The 22,836-nt window shown below is 45.5% G+C and overlaps 1 protein-coding gene across 2 annotated transcripts in view; it reads right to left on the bottom strand.

Moving 5' to 3' along the window:
* The window catches only part of Sos1 (SOS Ras/Rac guanine nucleotide exchange factor 1), a 108,816-nt gene extending 107,301 nt beyond the window's left edge, over positions 1–1,515 (bottom strand). For both annotated transcript variants that reach the window (XM_042675413.1, XM_042675414.1), the window contains exon 1: positions 1,402–1,515. In XM_042675413.1, coding sequence (XP_042531347.1) covers positions 1,402–1,488 — 87 coding nt within the window. In that variant the 5' untranslated portion in view covers positions 1,489–1,515. The remainder of the gene's footprint in view (positions 1–1,401) is intronic.
* Between the last annotated feature and the right edge of the window lie 21,321 nt (positions 1,516–22,836).

Below are 22,836 nucleotides of genomic sequence, written 5' to 3'. Positions count from 1 at the left end.
CTGAGACATGAAATGTCGATGGTGTCTTAGTTGTCTTACAATCCCAGTTGGTGGATAGTTAAATAAGTAAAGGACCTTACATATCAGACTGACTGCACCTTAGACTCCTCCCATTACTTTTGCAAAAGAATAGAAACAATGAGATTGTATAAATAAACAAACACTAAGGTGACCGTGGTAAGCTGGAGATAAATGTCCTGTCTATTGAGGGGCAGCCATTTACACAACTCCAGAAGTTCACTATCTTGCCTGATATAAGCCCTAAGTGGAGAGATTTCCCTAATCTGAAGATCCAGATTTTATGTCTGTCCCATTTTTTAATATTGGTAATTAATTGCACTTTTAAAAAAAGGCCCAAAATGTCAAACAAAATGCATGTGTGGACAGATTTCAGTAAATCTGCCAATCCCTAATATGCTTTTGCCAATACTTTTAAAGGATTCTCTACTGGTATCTTGGTGGTTCTCTTGGGATAGGAACTGCCTGCTTCTAAGCAAAATAGCCCCAAACTGGTAATGAGGTTTTAGGAGTTTTGGTTTTTGTTTTTTTTTTTAACTTTTTCCCTTGTCCTAGCAAGGTACCATCTTCAAGCATCAGATACACTACCCTGCTTCTACGACAAGCTAGTAAGCAAGCTCGCAGGTAACGCAAACATGAACTGATGCCGTGAAGCCTGGTGGTATAGAAAGAATACAAACTATATGGCATCTCTTCCATTTTCTTAGAAAACATCGCAGATGTTTGTGATTAGTGAGCCCCTTTCAGAGAGCAAAAAGTAACTCGCATCTGAAATATTCACGGCAAATTCTGCAAACAAATCCGTTTCTACTGTAAGACCAAGAGGCTTTTCTCCCCCCCCCCCCCCCCGCCCCCTCCTAGTTAATGAAGAGAATGGAGAGTCATTACAGAGGGCGGGCAGAGCAGAGCAAAGCAGGCCAGCCAGGTCCTGCTGGCAGGCAGGCAAGCTCGCAATTACTTAGTGCAAGCATCATGGCCAGAGCATTCAAGAGCCAGTAAAACGAGCGCACTGGACACCTAAAACGGGAGGGTGACAGCAGCTCCGCGAGACCGACGAGGCGGAAAAGTGACCTGCTTTGACCTCCATTGAAAACTGAGGCTCCTCCAACTGCCGCCCGCGAATCCAGGGGCAGGGCTTGAACCTCCCCGTGGCTGGATTCCACCGACCAACTCCGCCAGGCTTTCGGCGGCCTGCGCCCCCGTCCCCCGTCCCCGCCCCGGGGTACATGTCAGCCCCGGGGAGCCCGGCAGGGTCGGCGTGCGCGGTCCTCGCGGTGGGGAGCAGGCCGGCCCTGCGCGCCCCGCCTCCCCGGCCCCGGCCCCGGCGCCCGCGCCCGCGCACAGGGGCGGCCTCGGGGAAGCGGGGCTCCGCGCGCGCCTCACCTTTTTCAGCGCCGGCACCAGGAGGCCCCGCCACTTGGGCGCGTTCTCCTCGCTGAAGAACTCGTAGGGCAGCGGCGGCGCCTGCATGGTGCCCCCGGGGCGCCTCCGGGCGGGGAGAGGGACGGCGGCGGCGGCGGCGGCCGGGCCCGGGAACCGCGAGAGGGCGAGCTCGCAGCGCGGAACAGGGCCGCGGCCCCACCGGAGGGGCCGGCCCCCTCGGGGCGCCGCGCGGCCGGACTAGCCCCGGCGAGGCGACCGCGGGGCGAGACCCGCACCCGGCTCTCCTCCCGACACGGGCACCGACCTCGGACAGCCGACGCAGCCCGGCGGCGGCGGTGGCGGCATCCCGCACCACCGCCCCGGGGCAGGCCCCTTCCCCGCCCCTCCCCGGCCCGCCGGCGCCGCCCCGGGCCGCCCTGCGCTGCCGCCCGCTCGCCCTCCGCTCCGCCGGGGCTGCGCTCCCAGGCCGGGCCTGGCCCGCCGAGGAGCGGTCGGCTGAGGGAGGGCGTGCGGGGAGGGCGCTCCGGCCGCTCGGCCCGCGGGGACTCCGGAGCGCGGGAGCCTCCGGGCGGGACGGGGCCGGGCCGGGGTCTCAGAGGGAGGGAAGGGCTCGAGGTCGCGATCGGGGAGGGTGGGGGGGGCGGGAATCGGGCTGCCCGGAGCTGCCGCCGCGGCCGCCGCCGACGCCGGTGTAGCGCCGGAGCTTCCTACTAGCGAACTGAACCTGCGCGCTACTGAGCATGCGCGGCCGGGCCGGGCTGGTTCGCTCCGGGTTTTCCGGCTCCCCGGGAAGGAGGAGGGACGCGGCCCGGAGGGAGGGTGCGCGCGCGCGGTCGGGTCGGGGCCGTGCGCTCCGGGGCTGCGCTCCCGGGGGCTGCGGACGGGAGGAGGGCTGGAGACCCCCGCGGGCGAGCCCCGGCACCGTGGGGCGTGTGAGTGTGGGAGGAGGAGGGGCGAGCCACCGTCAAGGAGTCGCCATTGTGTGCTTGGGCGGACCGGGATCCTCTGGTCTTGAGGGGCCTGGGCCTGGCGTTTCGGAGTGTGTGCGTGCGTGCGCGTGTGCGCGCGTGAGGATGCGCGCGCGTGTGTACTTTGTCCCCCAACACGACGCTAAGGGAGCTCGGAGCGGGCTGCGTATACTAACCACACTGCCCCGCAGACAAAGTTCCGTCTCCGAAACCCAAGTGCTCGGTGCTGGTCCGGGCGCGGGGGGACGGCTGCGCCCCCGCCGGCCTCGGGCCCGGGCGCGTCCTGCGGGGCTCAGACCGGCCAAGCCCACTTCAGAAAGGAATTCCACGGAACATTTTCCGCCCGTGGAGGTTGAACGCCGCTGCTGCAGTTCCCGGATCCCAGAGCATTTTACGCCCCGCACTTAGTGGCTTTCGAGGATAGATAATAAGCTTCTGGAAAGCAGATCTGTTTCACCAGTGGCTCTAGACGGAATAAGCACTGCTAAAGAAGCAGTTTCTAGAACCATCCCTGCAGCCCCAGGGATGCTGATGGTTCGAGTGGCACAGTGTGGTACAACGCGGTACCACGCACACGGCACGGTGTATCCTGAAAAGCTTTCACTGCCACACGCCGACAGCTCACTCGCGTAACCCTAGCTACTCTTAGGGCTGAGGCTTGGATGGTGGTGGGGGTTCGGAACCAGAATCCCACTTCCAATTAACTAGCAAAATGCCAGGCTCTTGATGTGACTCAAATGGTAGAGTAACAGGTACGAGCAAGAAAACGGAGCAACAGCTAGAGGCCCTAAATACAAGCCCTAAAACTTGAAGGGGGGGGGGGGGGACTTTCATATTATCATCTCATTTAGTCCTCTAATGGCGTTCCTCTCACAGACTACAAAATCGTTTACTGAGATCTAGTCCTAGTAGTTCACATGTGTGCCATGCTAAAGACATGCCTCTTCACCTTTACAAGGCCTCTTTCAGAATATGGCTAAAATCTTAAGATTCCTTTATTTTAAAATGTACACACATCATTTACATTCTTACATTTTCCCATACTTTCAACATTTTCAAATGGCCTTTTGAAATGTTCATAAATCCTCTGGATAAGAAGCAACAAACACATTTTGGAGATGAGTGAAGGAATGAAAACCAGTTTCAGAGAACATGACAGTTGTCTTCAGGACTGTAGTATAGAAAAACAACTGATTTCTGTGGTTCTACCAGACTGAACCAAGATCAGCCCTCTGCAGAAAACTATTTTTAGCTTCTCCTTGCTCTTAGCATACATTTCATACTTCTTACCATAGCCAGCAAAACTGCATCTGGCTCTTATTTACATTCTCACCAGTTTCAAACCATGGCTCACCACACCCCAACCACACTAGCCTCTGTCTGTTCCTAGAAGGCACCAATTTCTCCTGTTTCAATGGCATCTCCTCCCTCCCTCCCGCCCCCCCCCCCCCCCAGCTCTTGTTCACTTGGCTGGTTATAAACATCCCTACTTCCAAGAAGCCACCTCTGATTGGTCTAAACAGTTCCCATCTGTATGTGTCTACCATAAACCCGATGTATTTTTATTTATTTATTTTTTGTTGGTTGTGGGGCTGGAACTCTGGGCCTGGGCGCCGTCCCTCAGCTCTTCAGCTCAAGACTAGCACTCAGCTAGCCACAGCTTCACTTCTGGTTTTCTGGTGATTAATTGGAGATAAGAGTCTTGCTACTTTCCTGCCCAGACTGGCTTTGAACTACGATCCTCACATCTCAGCCTTCTGAGTAGCTAGGATTACGAACGTGAGTCATGGGTGCCCGGCAAAATCCTGTGCATATTTGTTGGTGGTGGTTGTCAGAGGGCTTGAACTCTGGGCCTGGGCGCTGTCCATCAGCTATTCAGCTCAAGGCTAGCGCTCTACCACTTCAGTTAGCCACAGCGCCACTTCCATATATTTTATTCTTGTCTTTAGTCTCTGAAGACTTAAGATGTAGTCGCAAAGAGATCAGCAATCTTGTCAGTCTAGTTCATCCTTGTATTCTCAGGCCCTACAGTGCCTGCACACTACTGTGTTTTTAAGGAAATCGAAGTTGCATTGGAGGGAGCCTTCAGGAAAGTTGTGCCCAAGGTTTGATCTTCGAAGGTTGGCTGGAGCTGTGAGATTCCACCGTCTCCTTTAACTTAGAAATATCTTGTTTGACCACGGAGAGACACAGGCCTGGACACATGAATTATAACCTGGGCTTGGTCGAGCTCAGTGGCTGGCGCAGGTTGTCACTAGTATAGAAGTTGGGGCCGCAGACTGAGCTGGATGGAAAGTAAAGGCTCAGACTTCGCAGTGAAATAGCAGAAGGGGCGTCAGGATGCAAACAGCACGCTAGCCTCTCTGTTCTGTTCGCCTCTATCTTTGGAACAGAACACCTGCGGGGTGGCAGTAAAAGGCATCGGAGCCGGGCGCCGGTGGCTCACACCGGTCATCCTAGCTACTCCGGAGCTGAGATGGGAGGACCACGGTTCGAAGCCAGCCCAGGCGGGAAAGTCCGTGCGACTCTGGCTTCCAATTAAACCATGAAAAGCAGATGTGCTCAAAGTGGTAGACGGTTAGCCTGGAGCGAAAAAAAATGCCCAGGGACAGCGCCCAGGTCCTGTGTGCAAGACCCAGGACAGGTGAAAAGCGTGCGGAAATGTCACACAAAAGCCTGAGACCCTTCGGGGTGCACCGCGATAGCGCGCAGCGGCGCATGCGCGGAGGCTCCTTCGTCTTCTCCCTAGGGCTAACGCGCCTGGCTCCGGGACGGACGTGACGCACGGAGGCGGGTCCAGGTTCACCAGTCGAAGCCCGAGCCCCCGATGAGACGCTTCCAGGCTGATTAGCGGAGTTCCGAGGTGGTCGGAAGGAGAGCCAGAGGGCGGGGAAGGATGCTTGGCCCCAGGTGTGCCCCCTGCAGGTAGAAGGGCGACACTCTAGCTTTTCGCGGCGCCCTGGCCACGGCTGTGCCACCGGATAATAACCAGTTATCTTCCCGGAGCAAACTTTGGATCCAGCATCTACTGTTGTCCCAGCGTGAAGTCCAAAGTCCTTAACCGGGTACTCAGGGACTTGCATAATCGACCTCTACTTACCTTTCTAGCTACTCTTCTCTCCTACAGACACACTGTTCCGGGTGCTTGGAATGCCTGGGACCTTTTTACCCCATCCCCAACCTCAGTCCCACCTCAGATCCCAGGTATGTGCCTGCCGAGGAACTCTCACCCAACTCCACAGGTTCCCCAGTTCAAACACCACCATCGGCCCCAGGGCAGGATCCCTTGCTTGAACTTCAGGGCCCAACAGACACAAGGAACAGCGCTTGTTACAGAATGAAAATCCTCTCTTCTTGGGAGCGTTCATCCCACATTCATTCTTTTCCTGACCTTCTCGTTCTTCCAAACTGAGTATCCCCAGGATACTCAGTATGAGAACATACTGACTGAGAGGAAGGAACACTGAATGCCAGCAGAATGCCATCCTCCACTTTTCTCCCCTCTTCCCCTTTCTCTTTTTACCCTCTCTCTCTCTCTCCCACCTTTGTAAAGATGGGAGGAAGCTTGGGGAGGATTCAATTAAAAGAGGTGATCAAAGAATCTTTAAGAAACATTGGGCTGTTGCTTGCAAATTGTGTTTGTGTGTGCGCGCGTGCGTGCCTCCAGTACTAGAGGCTGAATTTGGTGGCTGGGCACCTTAAAAAGCTGAAGGCTAGCGCCTTATCCTGAGTTTTTTATCCTCAAAGCCAGCACTCTTATCACTTGAGCCAAAGCCCCACTTCTGGTCCTTGGGTGGTTAATTGGAGATAGAGTCTCATGGACTTTCCTGCCCAGGCTGGCTTCAAACCATGATCTTTAAATCTCAGCTTCCTGAGTAGCTTGCACTACAGTGAGAGCCACCTGTTCTGTTTCAAGAATATTCTGCCTATTCTGAGTCCCTTGCACTTTCATACAGATTTTAAGATCAGCTTGTAAATGTCTTCAAAAAAGGCAGGTGGGATTTAATTTATTTTTTCTTCTTTTTTTCTTATTAAGTAGTTGTACAAGGGGGTTTCAATTTAACATGTCAGCTTATGAATACAATGCATCTGGACCAATGTCACCCCTTTCATCATTCTCCCCATCTCCAGGTTTTCTTTTAAGGAATGGTAATGACAATGATGAAGTTTGTACTTCTTGTACTTTTTTTTTTGGGGGGGGGGGTCAGTCATTGGGCTTGAACTCACGGCCTGGGCACTCAAGGCTAGCCCTCTACACTTTGAGACACAGCACACTTCTGTCTCTGAGATTTTAATACAGATTGTATTGTCTTCATTGATTGATTTGGTGAGTATTGCCTTCTTAACAGTACTAAGACCACTACTGCTCCAAGAACATGGACATTTATATAGATTCCTTTTAATTCCTTCCAATAATGTTTTGAGGTTTCTGTAAAATAAATTTGGCTCTTTTGTTAAATCTACTCTGAAGTATCTTAATCTTTCTGATGTTTTGATGTATATTCTTTGCTCTGGAACTTCCCACTGGGCTGTCTGAATCTTTAGTGAATCTGCATCATGTGCTGATGGCTTCCCTGACTTGTTTCTACTTCTTTCTTTTTCCTGTCACAGATTTCTAACCTGGAATCTCTTTATACCTTTAAACTACAAGCCTCTTATATTCTTAACTCTATCCCAGCATCTGCTTCCCAGGTGAGTAAAAAAGTGTTTTATGTAATAACCGATGTTTTTAATCATGATTCATCTATATAAGTACCTTAAATTAATTAAATATACAAATGTATCCCTAATTTCCCCAAACGAATTCCTTTCTAAATATGTGCAAACATCAGAACAGCTCTGAGAACTATGGTAGTTTACAGGGTTGTTTATTTTCTGAGGGGATTTTTGGTTTGGTTTGGTTTGGCTCTTTATTTATTTATTTGTTTATTTATTTAGTGTGCTGGTACGGGAAGTGCCAGTGGGAAGTTCCAGAGCTTGAACTGAGGACTTCAAGCTCATGGATGGTGCTGTACTACTTGAGGAATGCCTTCAGTTCTTGGCTTTATTTATTTTTGCCAGTCCCGGGGGTTGAACTCAGTGTCTGGGCACTGTCCCTGAGCTTCTTTTTGCTCAAGACTAGCACTCTACCACTTGAGCCACAGCACCACTTCCAGCTTTTTCTGCTTATGTGGTACTGAGGAAGTGAACCCAGGGCCTCCTGCATGCAAGGCAAGCGCTCTACCACTGAGCCACCTTCCCAGTCTTTGTTTTGTGTTTGAAAATTGAGTCTTACTATCTATCCCAGGCTGGCCTTGAACTCTCAGTCCCCCTGCCTCCAGTGCTGGGAGTTTATTTATGATACATACGGCTTAGGCAATCATATTTCATCAGATCAATACTTCTTTTACTATTTCTGACATGCCCTTATGATGCCAGCACCAAGTAGAGAGAGAGAGGCAGGGGTTGGGCTGGGAAGGTGGCTCAGTGGTAGAGTGCTTGCCTTGCATGCAGGAGGCCCTGGGTTCGATTCCTCAGCACCACATAAGCAAAAAGAAAAAAGCCAGAAGTGGCGCTGTGGCTCAAGTGGTAGAGCGCTAGCCTTGAGCTAAAGAGCTGAGGGACAGCGCCCAGGCCCAGAGTTCAGGCCCCACGACTGGACCCCCCCCAAAAAAAAAAAAAAGAGAGAGAGGCAGGGGATCATGAGTCTGGGGACAGCACGGAGTATAGAGCAGACCAGCCTGGACTACCCAGGGAAACCCTATCTTAAAAACAAAACAAAAAACAAATTTAAAAAGAAAATACAGTTGGGCTGGGAAGGTGGCTCAGTGGTAGAGTGCTTGCCTTGCACGCATGAGGCCCTGGGCTCAATTCCTCAGCAACACATAAGTAAAAAAGAAAAAAGCCGGAAGTGGCGCTGTAGCTCAAGTGGTAGAGCGCTAGCCTGGAGCTGAAGAGCTGAGGAACAGCGCCCAGGCCCAGAGTTCAGGCCCCATGACCCGACCAAAAAAAAAAAAAGAAAAGAAAATACACTGGCAACTCTTTAAAAAAGAAAGAGAAAGAAAATAAATACAAGGACTATTATAACATTATTCAACAATTCCTTGGGCACCCGCCTGTTTCCTTCAATCTTTGAAAATTACTTATACATTCATGATTTTGAAAAGAATGCCAGGGATACGGTTTCATAAGGATTATATTAAAGGTTGCTCTCCCCGAGGCAGAAACATTACCGCTTCAGAATGATTTTCTTCTTAACTTTCTTTGTGCAAAACTGAACATTTTTTTTTAAAAAGGCTGCCTTGATTTGTAGGGAATATAGCTTTTGTTTTCTTAACTCTAACATTGAAATGAAAACAAAAACAAACTTTAAGATAGAAAACAGTCCCAACTAAAGAAGTTTAATATGTTCAGCTGATGAAGTTTTCTATTACAGTCTTTAGTAAGGAAAGTTCTCATGAAGTATTTTGTTAAAACATTCCTTTTCATTGTTTATTGATTTAGTGGGTTGACATATTGGGAAGATAAAAGAGAGAAAAAGAGAGCTGAAACAGAACCTGTATGCTGAATACTTCTAGTGCATTTCTTGTCAGTTTATTACTGGTTCTAGTTCTTGTTTCATTTATTGTCCTTTAGGGATTTTTTTCCCCTTAGTAATACTTACCCAATTACTGGTAGCTTAAAAGAACAACTTTCTTGAAGTCCCGGTGGCTCACATTTGTACTCCTAGCTACTCAGGAGGTTAAGCTCTGAGGATCACGGGTTAAAGCTAGTCCTGTCAGCTCCGTCATGAAAGTATGTGACACTCTTATCTCCAGTTAACCAGCAAAAAGCCGGAAGTAGAGCTGTGGCTCAAGTAAGACAGTACTAGCCTTAAGCAAAAAAGCTCAGGGACAGCCTCCAGGCCCTGAGCTCAAATCATAGGACTCACTCTCTCTCTGTGTCTCTCTCTGTGTGTCTCTCTGTCTCTGACTGTCTCTGTCTCTCACCACACACACACACACACACACACACACACACACACACAGCCAGAAGTATAGCTGTCTCAAGTGACAGAGTGGCAGCCTTGAGCATAAGGTCCTAATTTCAAGTCCCAGTACCAACAACCCTTTCTCCTCCCAAAACTTTATTGTTTGGATAGGTGGCTTAAATTGGACCACCTTATTTAATTCTTTCATTTGTTGCACTAGGGTTTTCTAAAAAAGTCTCTGATTCTCTATGAATACAATCACTTTTATATGCAAATACACAGACTCTGCCTCCAGCCTTCTTATAAAGTCTGAGAGTCGCTGGCACCTTTGGCTCACACCTGTAATCCTAGCTACTCAGGAGGCTGAGATCTGAGATCTGAGGATCACCATTCAAAGTCAGCCCAGGCAGGAAAGTCTGTAAGATTCTTATCTCCAATAAACCACCAGAAAACCAAAGTGGTGCTGTGATTCAAGTGGTAGAGCACTAGCCTTGAACTGAAGCACTCAGGAACAGCGCCCAGGCCCAGAGTTCAAGACCTATGTCCAACAAAAAAAAAAAAAAAGTTAAAGTCTGGGAGTAAGACCAAAGCAGAGGGTTCAGGAGTTTCTCCTGTAAGTACTCTGCCTTGCATCAGCTAGAGAATGTACCCTCCGCTGATGCTAAAAGCTGCTGAATCAAGAAGCCATGGGCCAATTTAATAAGCTGTTGTCCAGCAGCTGGCTGCAGACCACACCACTTGTGTTAGTTTGCACCAGTAAAGCAGATGCTCTTTACACAGTTCTCTACATATGACTCAGTTCCAGGTCAGAGTTTCTCATGAGTGCTTCTGTTTGGTGAGCTCTAACTCAGATCTTAAACTGCGGAGAATCTGAAAAACGTCATTTTAAAACTTCTGTCTAAACATTTTTTCCAGGGCATGACAATATGCATTATCTGCCACTGCATTCTTTAGCATATCTACAAAGTATCCTTCTCTGTTTTTTTTTTTAATCTTAAGCCAAGTGTCCATGGCTCATGCCTATAACCTTGCTACTCAGAAGGCTGAGACTTGAGGATCCTGTTTCAAAGCCACCCTAGGTGAGAAAGTCTATGAGATTCATCTCCAATTAATAAGCAAAGAGCTGGAAGTGGAACTGTGACTCAAGTGGTAGAGCTCTAGCCTTGAGCAAAAAAAGTCCAAGGATAATGCCCAGGCCCTAACTTAATGCTTCAGGACCAGCAGACACACACAAAAATCTTTGGTAAAAGTACACACAACATAAAATTTAAGTCTTAAGTATGTTTACTATAGTTCAGAATTGTTAAATATTTTCACATTGTGCAATCAGTCTGCACAACTCACTCTCTCTCTCTCTCTCTCTCTCTCTCTCTTTTTGGTTAGTCATGGGCCTGGGTGCTGTCCCTCAGCTCTTCAGCTGAGCCACAGCACCACTTCCGGCTTTTTCTGTTTATGTGGTGCTGAGGAATCAAACCCAGGGCCTCATGCATACTAGGCAAGTTTCTACCACTGAGCCACCTTCCCAGCCTTGCACAACTCCCTTCATCTCACAAAACTGAAAAATTTGTGCCCATTAAATGACTTTTCCCCTTCTCATAGCCTCTGGTAACCACCATTTTCTCTGTTTCTATTACTCTGACTAATCTAGGTACTTTTTATTAGTAGAATACTGTGGTATAGTCCTGTATCACCTAACAACAGACATAAATTCTGAGAAATGTGCTGTTAGGCAATTTTGTCATTTTGAAAACAGAGTAGTACACTTACCCACACTGAGATGGCTACAGTGACTAACAGGTGTTATAGTATTATGGGATTGTCTCATAGGGTCTGCTGGTGATCAGAATGCTTTCATAAGATACATAATTGTATTACTCTTTTGGCTTATTTCACTTAGTATAATGTCATCAAGACTCATCTCTGTTGTAGAAGGTACTAAAATTTCCTTACCTTTTAAGACTGAATAATATCCCAATGTATGCACACACCACGTATTTGTCTATCCATTCATCTGTTGATTGATATTTGAGTTGCTTCCAACCCCTACCTATTACAAATAATGCTATGTTATGTTTCACTTATTGTTCTTATATATGTATCTTTTTTCTTTTGATATGAGAGCTTCAAAAAGAAAGCAGCTCCTGGGCTGGGAAGGTGGCTCAGTGGTAGAGTGCTTGCCTTGCATTCATGAGGCCTTGGGTTCAATTCCTCAGCACCACATAAGCAGAAAAAGCCGGAAGTAGAACTATGACTCTAGTGGTAGAGCACTAGCCTTGAGCAGAAGAGCCAAGAGACAGTGCCCAGGCCAGAGTTCAGGCCCCATAACTGACACACACACACAAAAAAAAGAATAAAGCACCTCCTGAATTTATTGAACAGTATGTCTGGCTGAGTGCCAGTGGTTCATGCCTGTAATCCTAGCTACTCAGGAGGCTGAGATCTGAGGATCGAGGTTCAAAGCCAGCCTGGGCAGGAAAGTACATGAGACTCTTATCTCCATTAAACCACTCAGAAAACTGGATGTGGCGATGTGGGTAAAGAAGTAGAGGGCTAGTCTTGAGCTGAAGAGCTGAGGGACCAGTGCCCAGGCCCAGAGCTCAAGCCCCACAACCAACAAAAACAAAACAAAACAAAACAAAAAACAGTATGTCTGGCCGGGCGCTGGTGGCTCACGCCTGTAATCCTAGCTACTCAGGAGGCTGAGATCTGAGGATCGCGGTTCAAAGCCAGCCCGGGCAGGAGAGACCGTGAGACTCCTATCTCCAATAAACCACCAGAAAACCGGAAGTGGCGCTGTAGCTCAAGTGGTAGAGCGCTCGCCTTGAGCTGAGGGACAGCGCCCAGGCCCAGAGTTCAAGCCCCACGACCGACAAAAAAAAAAAAACAACAACAGTATGTCTGCCTCTGTGTGTGTGTGTGTGTGTTTCAGATGGCCACAATATTTCCTACCCCCCCACACAACATTATTTCCATTGCTTCTACCACATAAGTTCGGTGGATTTGTAGAATGTCTTAGTTGCTATCATAGAATTCCACATAAGAATTCTGACCCAGGAACTCACTTCACAGAAATGCCGAAGTGGGCTCAGTAAGCATTGAGACCTCAGAATTCACTAGTCTTACAATGGTTCCCATCACCTTGAATTATCTGGCTGTAAAGGATAGTAGAATAGAAAATAGCCTTTTGAAGTCACATAGCCATATCAGAGGTTACATGAGGTCTGGATCTGCATCCAGTCTAGGGTACTGTTTCTGTCATAGCCACAATTCACAGGTGCCCAGACTGAAAGGTAGCAATGGAAGTGGGCCCTAGTGATCTGCAAGCACAAAGCTTTGCTTTTTGTGTCTATTTATATTGTGTCTATTTGAAAACATCTGGGCTTAGTTTGGTAAAGTGTAGGAGAACAAAATTATTAGGTTAAAAAAAAATTAGTCTTCATTGCTCCTGTCTTTCTGAAGGTATTTCACTTTAGAAATAGAATGTAGAGGGGCTGGGAAGGTGGCTCAGTGGTAGGGCACTTGCCTTGCATGCCTGAGGCCCTGGGTTCGATTCCTCAGCACCACATAAGCAAAAAAGAAAAAAGCCCAAAGTGGTGCTGTGACTCAAGAGTGGTAGAGCGCTAGCCTTGAGCTGAAGAGCTGAGGGACAGTGCCCAGGCCCAGAGTTCAGGCCCCATGACCAGACCCCAAAAAAATAGAAATAGAAATAGAATGTAGAATCATAGTGGCCCCTTCCATTTGTAGGGCAATCGTCTGCTGTCTTGTCTTCTTTTCTTGATTAGCTTAAATCCCATGATTTATCACTATTATTACTACCTTGAAAATACTTTCTATTTTTTGCCTTACTCTCCCACTCCAACACTTGCCTCTCATAAAACATAGCCTCAGATAACCCAATCATCTTCTGAGGTACCTAGGTACCTGTTTTTACTAGAGGACCATTGAATTACATGGATCGGGTCACCTTCATATCCCCATCAGAAGCCTAAAAAGGGCATTCAGTAACAACCTGCAATCTACTGAATCCCTTTCACACTTATTCCTAGTTTACCGTTTTTTTCTTCATGGTACTAGAGATCAAACCCTGGGTTTTACACATGCCAGGCAAGTGATCTACCAGTGAGCTACACCCTTAGTCTGTATTTCTTCTTCTCTTACCTTATTCCCTCAACTCATTTCCATCTGCTTTTTGTCCCTGATGTAAATTTCTCCTTTTCTGAAAAAGAGCATCCATTTGGTGTTAGACTCGCCTGTAATCCTACCTACTTACGAGACAGATCTGAGGATCATGAATGGAAGCCAGTGCAGATAGAAAAGACTATAGGCTCTTATTTTCAATTAACCATCAAAAAAGCCAGAAGTAGAGCTGTGGTTCAAGTGGTAAAGCACCAGCCTTGAATAAAAAGCTACGAAAAGTACCCAGGACATGAGTTCAAGCTGCCAACACACACACACACTCACACACACACACATACACACGCATCCACTTGGCTATTCCTTTATCTTTCCAACACTTTGACTTTATCTTTCCACCACCATGTGGTGGAGGGACCAGAGGAGGTGCTGAAGTCCTTGTGCATGTTAAGCAAGCACTGTCTGACTGAGCTACAGAGTATAAACGCTGTATAGCCATGCTCTATAACCTCATGCTGTGTCTTTCAGAGGATTGAATTGGCCATAGGGAAAGGGAACTAACAGTCTTTAAGCATCTCCCACATCCCAGTACTTTCCTTACCCCTTAGTTGAGGAAGCAACAATTAATATTCCCTTTATTCTGAGAAGAACACTGCAGCTGACTTAATTGAGGCACTCTGCCCTACTTTGTCCCAAGTCAAAGCTATTGGTCATTCCAAGGTCGCTGCTTACCTCATTCCATCCCGAGGCTCCTGTGTCAAGGACTGAGCATACGCTGCTCTTTCAGACTGCTCCTTTGGAAAATGAGGCTGCTCAAGAAAGAAAAATTCCAACAGCTTTGTTCTTTAATCTTTTGAAGGACAGCACTGTGTACGTCTACTTTGTCACATCCAGCTGGTACTGATGGCAGACTGTGGCTTAAAGAAATCCCCCTTTTCAATCTCCTTCAAGTTTGTAACATTTTGCTCTTAGGAGATAAGTATGTTAGTCACTCGTCAATTAATTCCTTTAAAAGTACTAACACCAGGTAATGGTGGCTCACACCTGTAATCTAGCTACTCAGGGAGGCTGGGATTTGAAGATCGTGGTTTAAAGCCAGCCTATGCATGAAAGTCTGTCATGAGACTCATGTCCAATTAACCACCAAAAGAGTTGGAAGTGGAGGTGCAGCTCAAATGGCAGAGTGCTAGCCTTGAGGAAAGAAAAAAAAAAAAGATCAGGGACAACAACCCAAACCCTGGGTTCAAGCCCCATGACCCACAGCAAAAGACAAACAAACAAACAAACAAAAACCTGAAAAAAGCCAAGTGAGAGTATGAGGGTCTGATTCCAAGCTCCAGTACCTCAAAACTAGCGTAGGCACGCAAGAAAACTGTTGTTCCAATGTGTAATCCCATCAAAAAAAAGCTAGTACTCGGAAAATAGATTCTTAAATTCATAAAAATGTATTTCGTTTATGATATATATCACTAGATATATATTTCACACATCATATATATGAGATACACATATGACACATGTACATATATGCAAGTACCAGTTAAACCATGAGAACAGCACTGAGTCTCACAAAAATTAGACCCCTCATAAATTAACATCATCAGAAAAAATGGTTACATCTATTATTTTAGAATTCTTTATTTTATTTTATTTTGTGGCTAGTCCTGGAGTTTAAGTTCTGGGCCTGAGTGCTATCCCTGAGTTCCTTTTTGTTCAAAGCTAGCAAAGTGAGCAAAGTGGGCTACTCTTGAGCCACAGTGCCAATTCCAGCTTTTTCTGTGATTAGTTAAAGATAAGAGTCTCATGGATCTTTCCTGCCCAGGCTAGTTTCCCCAATCCTCAGGTCTCCAGCTTCCTGAGTAGCTAGGATTATAGATGTGAGCTACCAGTGCCTGGCTTAGAAAACTTTTGGACATTTCCCCTTCCTTCCTTCCTTCCTTCCTTCCTTCCTTCCTTCCATCCTTCCTTCCTTCCTTTCTTTTTTTGTCAGTCATGGGGCTTGAACTCTGGCCCTGGGCGCTGCCTCTCAGCTCTTTAGCTCAAGGCAAGGGCTCTACCACTTGAACCACAGCACCCTTCTTGTTTTCTGGTGATTAATTGGAGTTAAGAATCTCATGGACTTTCCTGCCCAGGCTGGCGATCTCAGATCTCAGCCTTCTAAGTAGCTAGCATTACAGGCAGGAGCCATGAGCCTGGGCTCAGGATAATTCCTTAAAGCCAAATAAGTATATACATATGCTTACTTGGGGATGTCTTTAATTATGTGTTGTTCTTTGTTATTATGGAATGAACATGAGCCAAAGCTAGACTTTGCTTTTAGTTCTAAATCTGGCACACCTGATTTTGGCTTTTGGCTTAAAGGCAACATGGGAAACAATGCTGGGGACTACCTGGGGAATTCCAGGGCCTTTGGAGGGGAGAGGGAAGGAGCTGGATCCCTGTAACACTTTGCTTTTCCTTCACTTCCTGGCTTTACCACCATGGCCATAATGCAGAATGATAGAAAGATATTTCGCTGGGAAAGAAGGGAAAGTAAGGGAGGGGATTGGGAAGGCAATACTGATTGAGATAGTGAATAAAAAAATAAGAGGATGTTGCGAACTGCATGATTTGTCTTTATCAGCTTTGCTGAGAGTGATATAGTTCACTTGCAACATAAGGGAAAATGCAAACAAGCGCTGCTTCTCTGGGTTAGCACCTCTTTCCTCACCTGCCAGGTGTACAGGCCTTTCAGACTACTCAGGCTGCCTGCAAGCTTTATCTCCAGATTCCTGATTCCTCACCCTCCAGTCCTGTTTCCCAAGCTCCCTCATCTCCCTCATTTGTTCCCTTCGAATTTTCTTTATTTACTACATTTTTTTATTATTTATTTATTTATTTTTTTGGTGCTGGGATTGGGACTTGAACTTAGGACCTCTATCTTAACTTTTCCATATAAGGTTGGTGCTCCACTGCTTAAGCCACATCTCCTCTCCTGGCTTTTTGCTAGTTAATTGGAGATGATTACCAAAAAAAAGTCTCATGAAGTTGACTGCCAGGGCTTGGCTTCAAACCTCAATCTTCAGATCTAGCTTCCTGAGTAGCTAAGATTACACGTGTGAGCCACACGGTCTGGCTTCCTCAGATATTTTTAGGTCACTGAAGCAAACATCAGCATGTTGCCTGTATTCTTGCCTGGACCATCTCCTTCACCCTTCTTCCAGGGAGAAGTTTCATTGGAAAGTTACCCATATTTGTCCATCAAGATGATCTGCTTTCCAGTGGTCATTGGGGATCTTTCATGATGACACTGTAGAAAACAGGCAGGTCTGGAGAGTTAGTCTTTGAGACACCTTCAAATTGTGTCAATGGAAGCTCCAATTCTACTTCCCAGAATGGCTTCAAGATTGGAGTGCGGAGTCTACAAAGGAGACTCTGGGAGCTGTCTGAACCATACTGAGTGAAACTAGATGCTTTTTACAGATAACACATAGCAAAGAAACATTTTCAGATTAACATCCTCTTGAACCTACAAAGACTCTTTTTTTTTGGGGGGGAGGGTGGTTTGTGGTTTTGCATCTAGCAAGAAAATAATACTCAGTTTAAAAGATGCAAGTTAATTTATTTCTGCAAAGTGTCCTAGTCCTTCAGAAAGCAGAGTGGCTGCAGCATCATTGATTTTTTTAACTTGTCTTAAAACATTTATCTTTCACGTTATTTTAAAATCTATATTGCTAAGACAAGCATCTTTCTTAGAAAAAGAAATATCTGATGCAACACTATAAAAATAATTCTCACTAGAGATCATGTCTCCACATTGCTATTTTCTGACTTCAAAGCTGCAGGATGTAGTAATTTCCAGCCTAATGTCTTCAGGTTTTGTAATCTTCTGCCATTAAGCCCAGGGAAAATCTTAATTCAAGACTTTTATGTTTCATAAGTAAAGGAATGAAGCCTAAAGAAAAGCCAAGTTCTTGCCAAAGGTCAAACAAATCTGCTAGTAGTAAAAGCAAAATTAGAAGCCTCAGCTCTAAAGTGCTCTTACAGTTTAGATGTCATCTTGCCTGGCATTTGGGGAAGGTTTGCCCACTTCAGATCATCTGATTGTAGGACCAGATAGCAATGTGGGCAACGTATCAGCTTTCATAAATGTAGTATGCTGGGTTCCAGTAGCACATGCCATATTTCTAGCTAAGACCTGAGAATCATGGTTTAAAGCCAGCCTGGACAAACAAATCCAAGAGACCTGTATTTTTAATTAACCAGCAAAAAAGCTGGAACTAGAAGTATGGCTCAAGTGGTAGAAGACCTGCTAAGGGCAAATAAGCTGATCAAAAAGGCTGAGCAAGAACTAAAGCCCCTGAATTCAAGCTCTAGTCACCAGCATACACACACACACACACACAGAAATATGGTGGTAATTTCCCTTTTTTTCCCACTACATGTTTATTTTGAAAAATCTCTGGCTTTGCAAAATCTTGTTTCTTAACCACCCATCACCTGAGTGTTTAGGTCAGCAGTTCTCAAAGTCATCTGGGAACTAGAATACTTTGGGAACTTGATGGGAAAGCAAATGCCCAGACCCCACCTAGATCTACTGGATTACAAACTGCAGGGATAGCATGCAGGAATCTGTGTTTCAGCAGGCTTCCAGGTGATTCTGAGTCTGGAGAGCCTCGGGTTTAGATAATCCTTGCTTGAACAACACTGGAGTTGCAAAATGGTCAGCTCCCACCATGCACTGAACATTCCTTAGGGGGCATTCTTTTACACTGGAAAACTTCACTTTGCCAGGCCTTCTTCTTTATCTACCCTCTGCAGGCATCCCCCTCTACACCTCACTCCCCCCCCCCCCCCCCCCGCCATGATTCATAGACTGGAAATTCAGTGTACTGATTCTGGTGTGCTGGTACTTCTTGATGCCTAACTAGTTTTTCATTTGCATGATGAAATCCTCATCCAGCTGTTTCTGTATTCTTTCTGTGGAAAGCTAAAATATTCCAGTCCTTGGCTATATAATAAAAGAAGAGGGTGATTTGGGGGCATCCTAAGGCTTTTGACTATGTATTTGCTTTTTGATTTGTACTGAATCTGTGTGTGTGTGTGTGTTCTGGTACTGGGGCTGGAACTCAGTTTACACACTATTAGTGTTTTCTCTCAAAGCTAGTGTTCTACTTTTCTTTCCTTTCTTTCTCTCTCTCTCTTTCTTTCTTCCTTTCTTTCTCTTTCCTTTCTTTCTTTCTTTCCTTCCTTCCTTCCTTCCTTCTTTCTTTCTTTCTTTCCTTTTTTGTTTAAATCGGTCGTAGGCCTGGGCACTGTCCCTCAGCTCTTCAGCTCAAGTCTAGCACTCTTCCATTTGAGCCACAACACCACTTCCCGTTTTCTGGTGGTCAATTGGAGATAAGAATCTCATGGACTTTCCTGCCCAGGCTGGCTTTGAACCACAATCCTCAGATCTCAGCCTCCTGAGTAGCTAGGATTACAGGTGTGAGCCACCAGCGCCCTGCTTAGTGTTCTACTTCTTGAGCCACACCTCCACCTTTCGCTTTTTGGTAGTTAATTGGAGATGATAGTCTTAAGGTTGAGTTGACCAGGCAGGCTTTGAAATGCAATCCTCAGATCTCAGCCTTCCAAGTGCTAGGATTACAGGCATGAGGTATTAGCACCTAGCTTTAAACTGAATCTTGAGGACAACATTACTTAGTATTTCCTTAAGCGGGAACTGGTATCTATTTGTGTTCTACAGACCAAACTTATTTGCGTGAAGGATTTAACTGTTATTTTGAAAAGGCCAAAAAGCTATTAGTAATTATTTTGAGGTCATCGTGATTTTTAAACTAGGATGATTCAAGGTTGGTATAAGGTTATGACTTTATGTCAGTTAATTTGACTTTGAAATCTGATCCTTCATTAGATAAGAGATATTCATAATTGTCAACAACAAACTAGAGATGGTGAAACCAGTCTCAGTCACTAATTTATATTGTTTTAAGTTTTATGTAATACAACACATTCATAGTTACTTGAATATCTTAGACATCTTAAATATATCCTAAATGTCAATATTTTTAGAATGACTTCAACATATAAATTATTTGCAAATAGGGGTGGTGGGGGAAGGATGGGAAGGGGAAACAAAGGAGGAGGCTACAATGCTTGATAAGAAATGTACTCATTATCTTGCCCATGTAATTGTAACCCCTCTGTACAGTATTTTCACAATAAAAAAAATACTTGCAAAGAGAATACCTTGTACTATGCCTTTTAAAATGATTAGTAGGGGCCACGTACAGTAACAAATATTTATCATGTATTACTAATTTATTTTTTTCATTTTGTAAATTATCTTATATTAGTTATACAGATGGGGATTTTTTACTGACTTTTCCACATATTTACAATATATTTCGATCAATCTTAATCCCATTATCACTCTTCTTGTCCCTATTAATTCATTTACAACTTTCTTGTGTGTGGGGGTGTTGGGGTGGGGGGGTGTTTGCCAGTCCTAGGGCTTGAACACAGGACCTAGGTATTGTCTCTGAACTTTTTGCTCAAGGCTAGCTAGCACTCTAGTGAGCCACAGCCCCACTTCCGGCTATGGAACCCAGGGCTTCATGCATGGTAGGCAAGCACTCTACCACTAAGCCATACTCCCAGCCCTCCTGCCTTACACATAAGTAAACTGAGGCACAGCCATGCTTATTAGTTTAGTCCAGGTCCCATCACACTCCAATACCTTTCAAAATCTGTACTAGTAAATATAATTAACTAGGGAGTTAAAGCTATGGTTACCTTGTTTAGTTTCATGATCTTTTCAGGAAGAGAACACAAGCAGTGGGAATCTATAGAAAGAGCTCAGGAGTGTTGCTTGTCCATTTGGACCAAAAGCATTATTCAGAAGTTCAGCATTGGGTACTCTACCACTGGAGCCATATCTCCAGTTCTATTATTTCTTTTCTTTTCTCTTTTTCCTTTCTTTCTTCCTTCCTTCCCTCCTTTCTTTCTTCCTCTCTCTCTTCCTTCTTTTGTTTAGCACATTGTAAAATTTTAGTAATTGTACAATGAGGTATCTTTGTGATATTTCCACACATGCGTGTTGTCTGCTTTAACCATATTCACCCCCTAAGCCCAGGAATTTTGCACATTTAGACCTGTGTGTAGATTTCAACTGAAGCTTAGGGATGACCCTGGGGTAAATAGTCTAAGCTTCAATGTCTTTACTTGTAAGACATGTCTGATAATAGCTGTATACCTACCTCATAGAGCAACCTAAGTGTCAGACAGAGGCAATAGGTTTGAGAAAACTTTGTCAGCAGCAAAGTGAGCAACAGAAATGGTGGAACATATCATAATAACATAATCTCTGCATAAACTTTCGCTCTTTTTATTTACAAAACAATGAGTTCACATCCAGCATTAAGTATTCTAAATTATTCCATTAAATAGTTTATTACTCTTTTTCAAACTGGAAATGGTTCTTCCTCCCCCCGGCCCCAACCCCTTAACAGTTTGGTTTCCCATCCTGAATTTATTGAAACCTTTATGATACCATTATGCAAGTACACAAGTTTTGTCCCATAGGCAAATTTTAACTTCTTGTCACATTTGTTTTATCTACAATATTCAGCCAGCATAATCTGCCACTCTGGTGACTTGTGTATTTGTGTTTTGCATATTTCATACTAGAAAACAGAGAAAAAAGAGAAGTCAGCCAGACAAGTTTCTCCTTCCAGGCAGAGAAGAGCTAGAAAAATTTGCATGGCCATGACCTCTTCTGCAGACAAAGGATGCTTGTTTTCTGTTCTGGCAATTGGTCAGACAGCAACTCATCCTCACATTTCTGAGGTAGTCCTGAGTTTCAACTAAGTCCCAAGATGTCATTATTGTCAAATTTCATCAAACCTTAGAAAATAGCCAGAGAAAAATAATCATATGAAACAGCAGGCCTTTTGTCTGAGTATAAACATTTTCGTTTACTGGCTGTTTAGTTTGCCAAGTCTTGCAGAAAGAAGCTCAGCCACCTGTTGGCGAAGGGCGGTAGAAAGGTGCTAGCGTTTCCCGTGGCTGACTAGCCACCTCCACAGAGTCCTTCCTGGAATCTGGCCTTGTCAGTTCTGCTAAGATAGGATTTCATACTTCGTGGGTAAAGATAGGCAAGGAATTTTTGAACCTGGCTTCAGATCCCTTTTCTAAACTCTGGTTGTAGTCTTCAAATGATAGAATTGCTGCAAAGTTCCTAAAATAGTATCTGCTACTAAGAAGAGTTCCTCGGCTGTGAAGCTCCCAGCCGACTCCTCCTCCCTCCATCTGCCTTCCTCTCCTCCACTGCTCTGGCCCAGCCAGTTCCCCAGGCCCCACCCTTCCAGCAGGGAAGTCAAGTGTGCTTCCCAGAAAGGATTTACATTTTAGTTTGCATTGTTGACCTCACTCATTGTTTAGGCCTTTTTCACTAGAAAACCGAGTAAGAGATACTTGGGTGACCGGATTTTCTCAAAATTAGAACTTGTACTGAACCAAATGTTAGAGAGTAGCATTAACATATAAAGGATCACTTTCCTAAAACCAGGACATTCTCAAGAATATATGCAGTGGAAAAGAGACACTTGGGGAAACAATGGTTTGTTAGAGCTGAGATTAAAGTTCTTTTCTGGGTCAGTTTCTTTTTCTGATGAATATTAACTGGGAAAGCGACAGACAAGCAAAATAACAATAAACATTGGAAAAAATGTTGTTTTTTTTCCCCTTTTTGTAACAGTCCTGGCATAGAGATAAGGCTAGCAATCTACCACGCCTTCAGTTCTAGCATTTTGATTTTGTTAATTTGAGCTAATTAGTCTGTGTAGCTAGGATTACAGGTGTGAGCCATTGGCACTTGGCCATATGTGGTAATGTTTTATGGCTCTGTTTTACATTTTTTTAATAAAAATATTTTCACTTCAATTTTTATTTTTTTTTTTTACAAGAGAATAATGGTTTTGTTTTTGTTTCTTCTGTTGGTCATGTGGCTTGAACTCTAGGCCTGGGCTCTGTGCCTGAGCTCTTCAGCTCAAGGCTAGTACTCTATCACTTGAGCCTCAGCATTGTAAGGTCCATTCCTGGACAGCGAACAGACCTCGCCCAGTACCTGCGTTACTTAGGCAACTGGGACACCTGGAAGAGGTCACATCTTAACCTGATGTGGCCACACCTTTCTCCCACCTGATCCCACTTCCCTTTACCTGGACACACCCTTCCCCACCCCCTACCCTATATAAGGCCTAAACCGGGGCCAGACATTCTTTTTCCTTGGCCAGCCGCGTGGAGTGCCAACCTTGCCTGGTCCCAGCAGGTCTACTGAATAAACCTATCCCTTACCTGAATACCACGTGCGTGGCGCAGCTCTTACTCGGCTACCTCTTTTAA

This window comes from Dipodomys spectabilis, unplaced genomic scaffold (genome assembly GCF_019054845.1).
Source record: "Dipodomys spectabilis isolate Male_0828 unplaced genomic scaffold, ASM1905484v1 ptg000026l, whole genome shotgun sequence".
In the NCBI taxonomy this organism is placed as follows: Eukaryota; Metazoa; Chordata; class Mammalia; order Rodentia; family Heteromyidae; genus Dipodomys; species Dipodomys spectabilis.
Note: the sequence above shows the minus strand (reverse complement) of the source record. Positions and strands in the feature narration are given on the sequence as shown.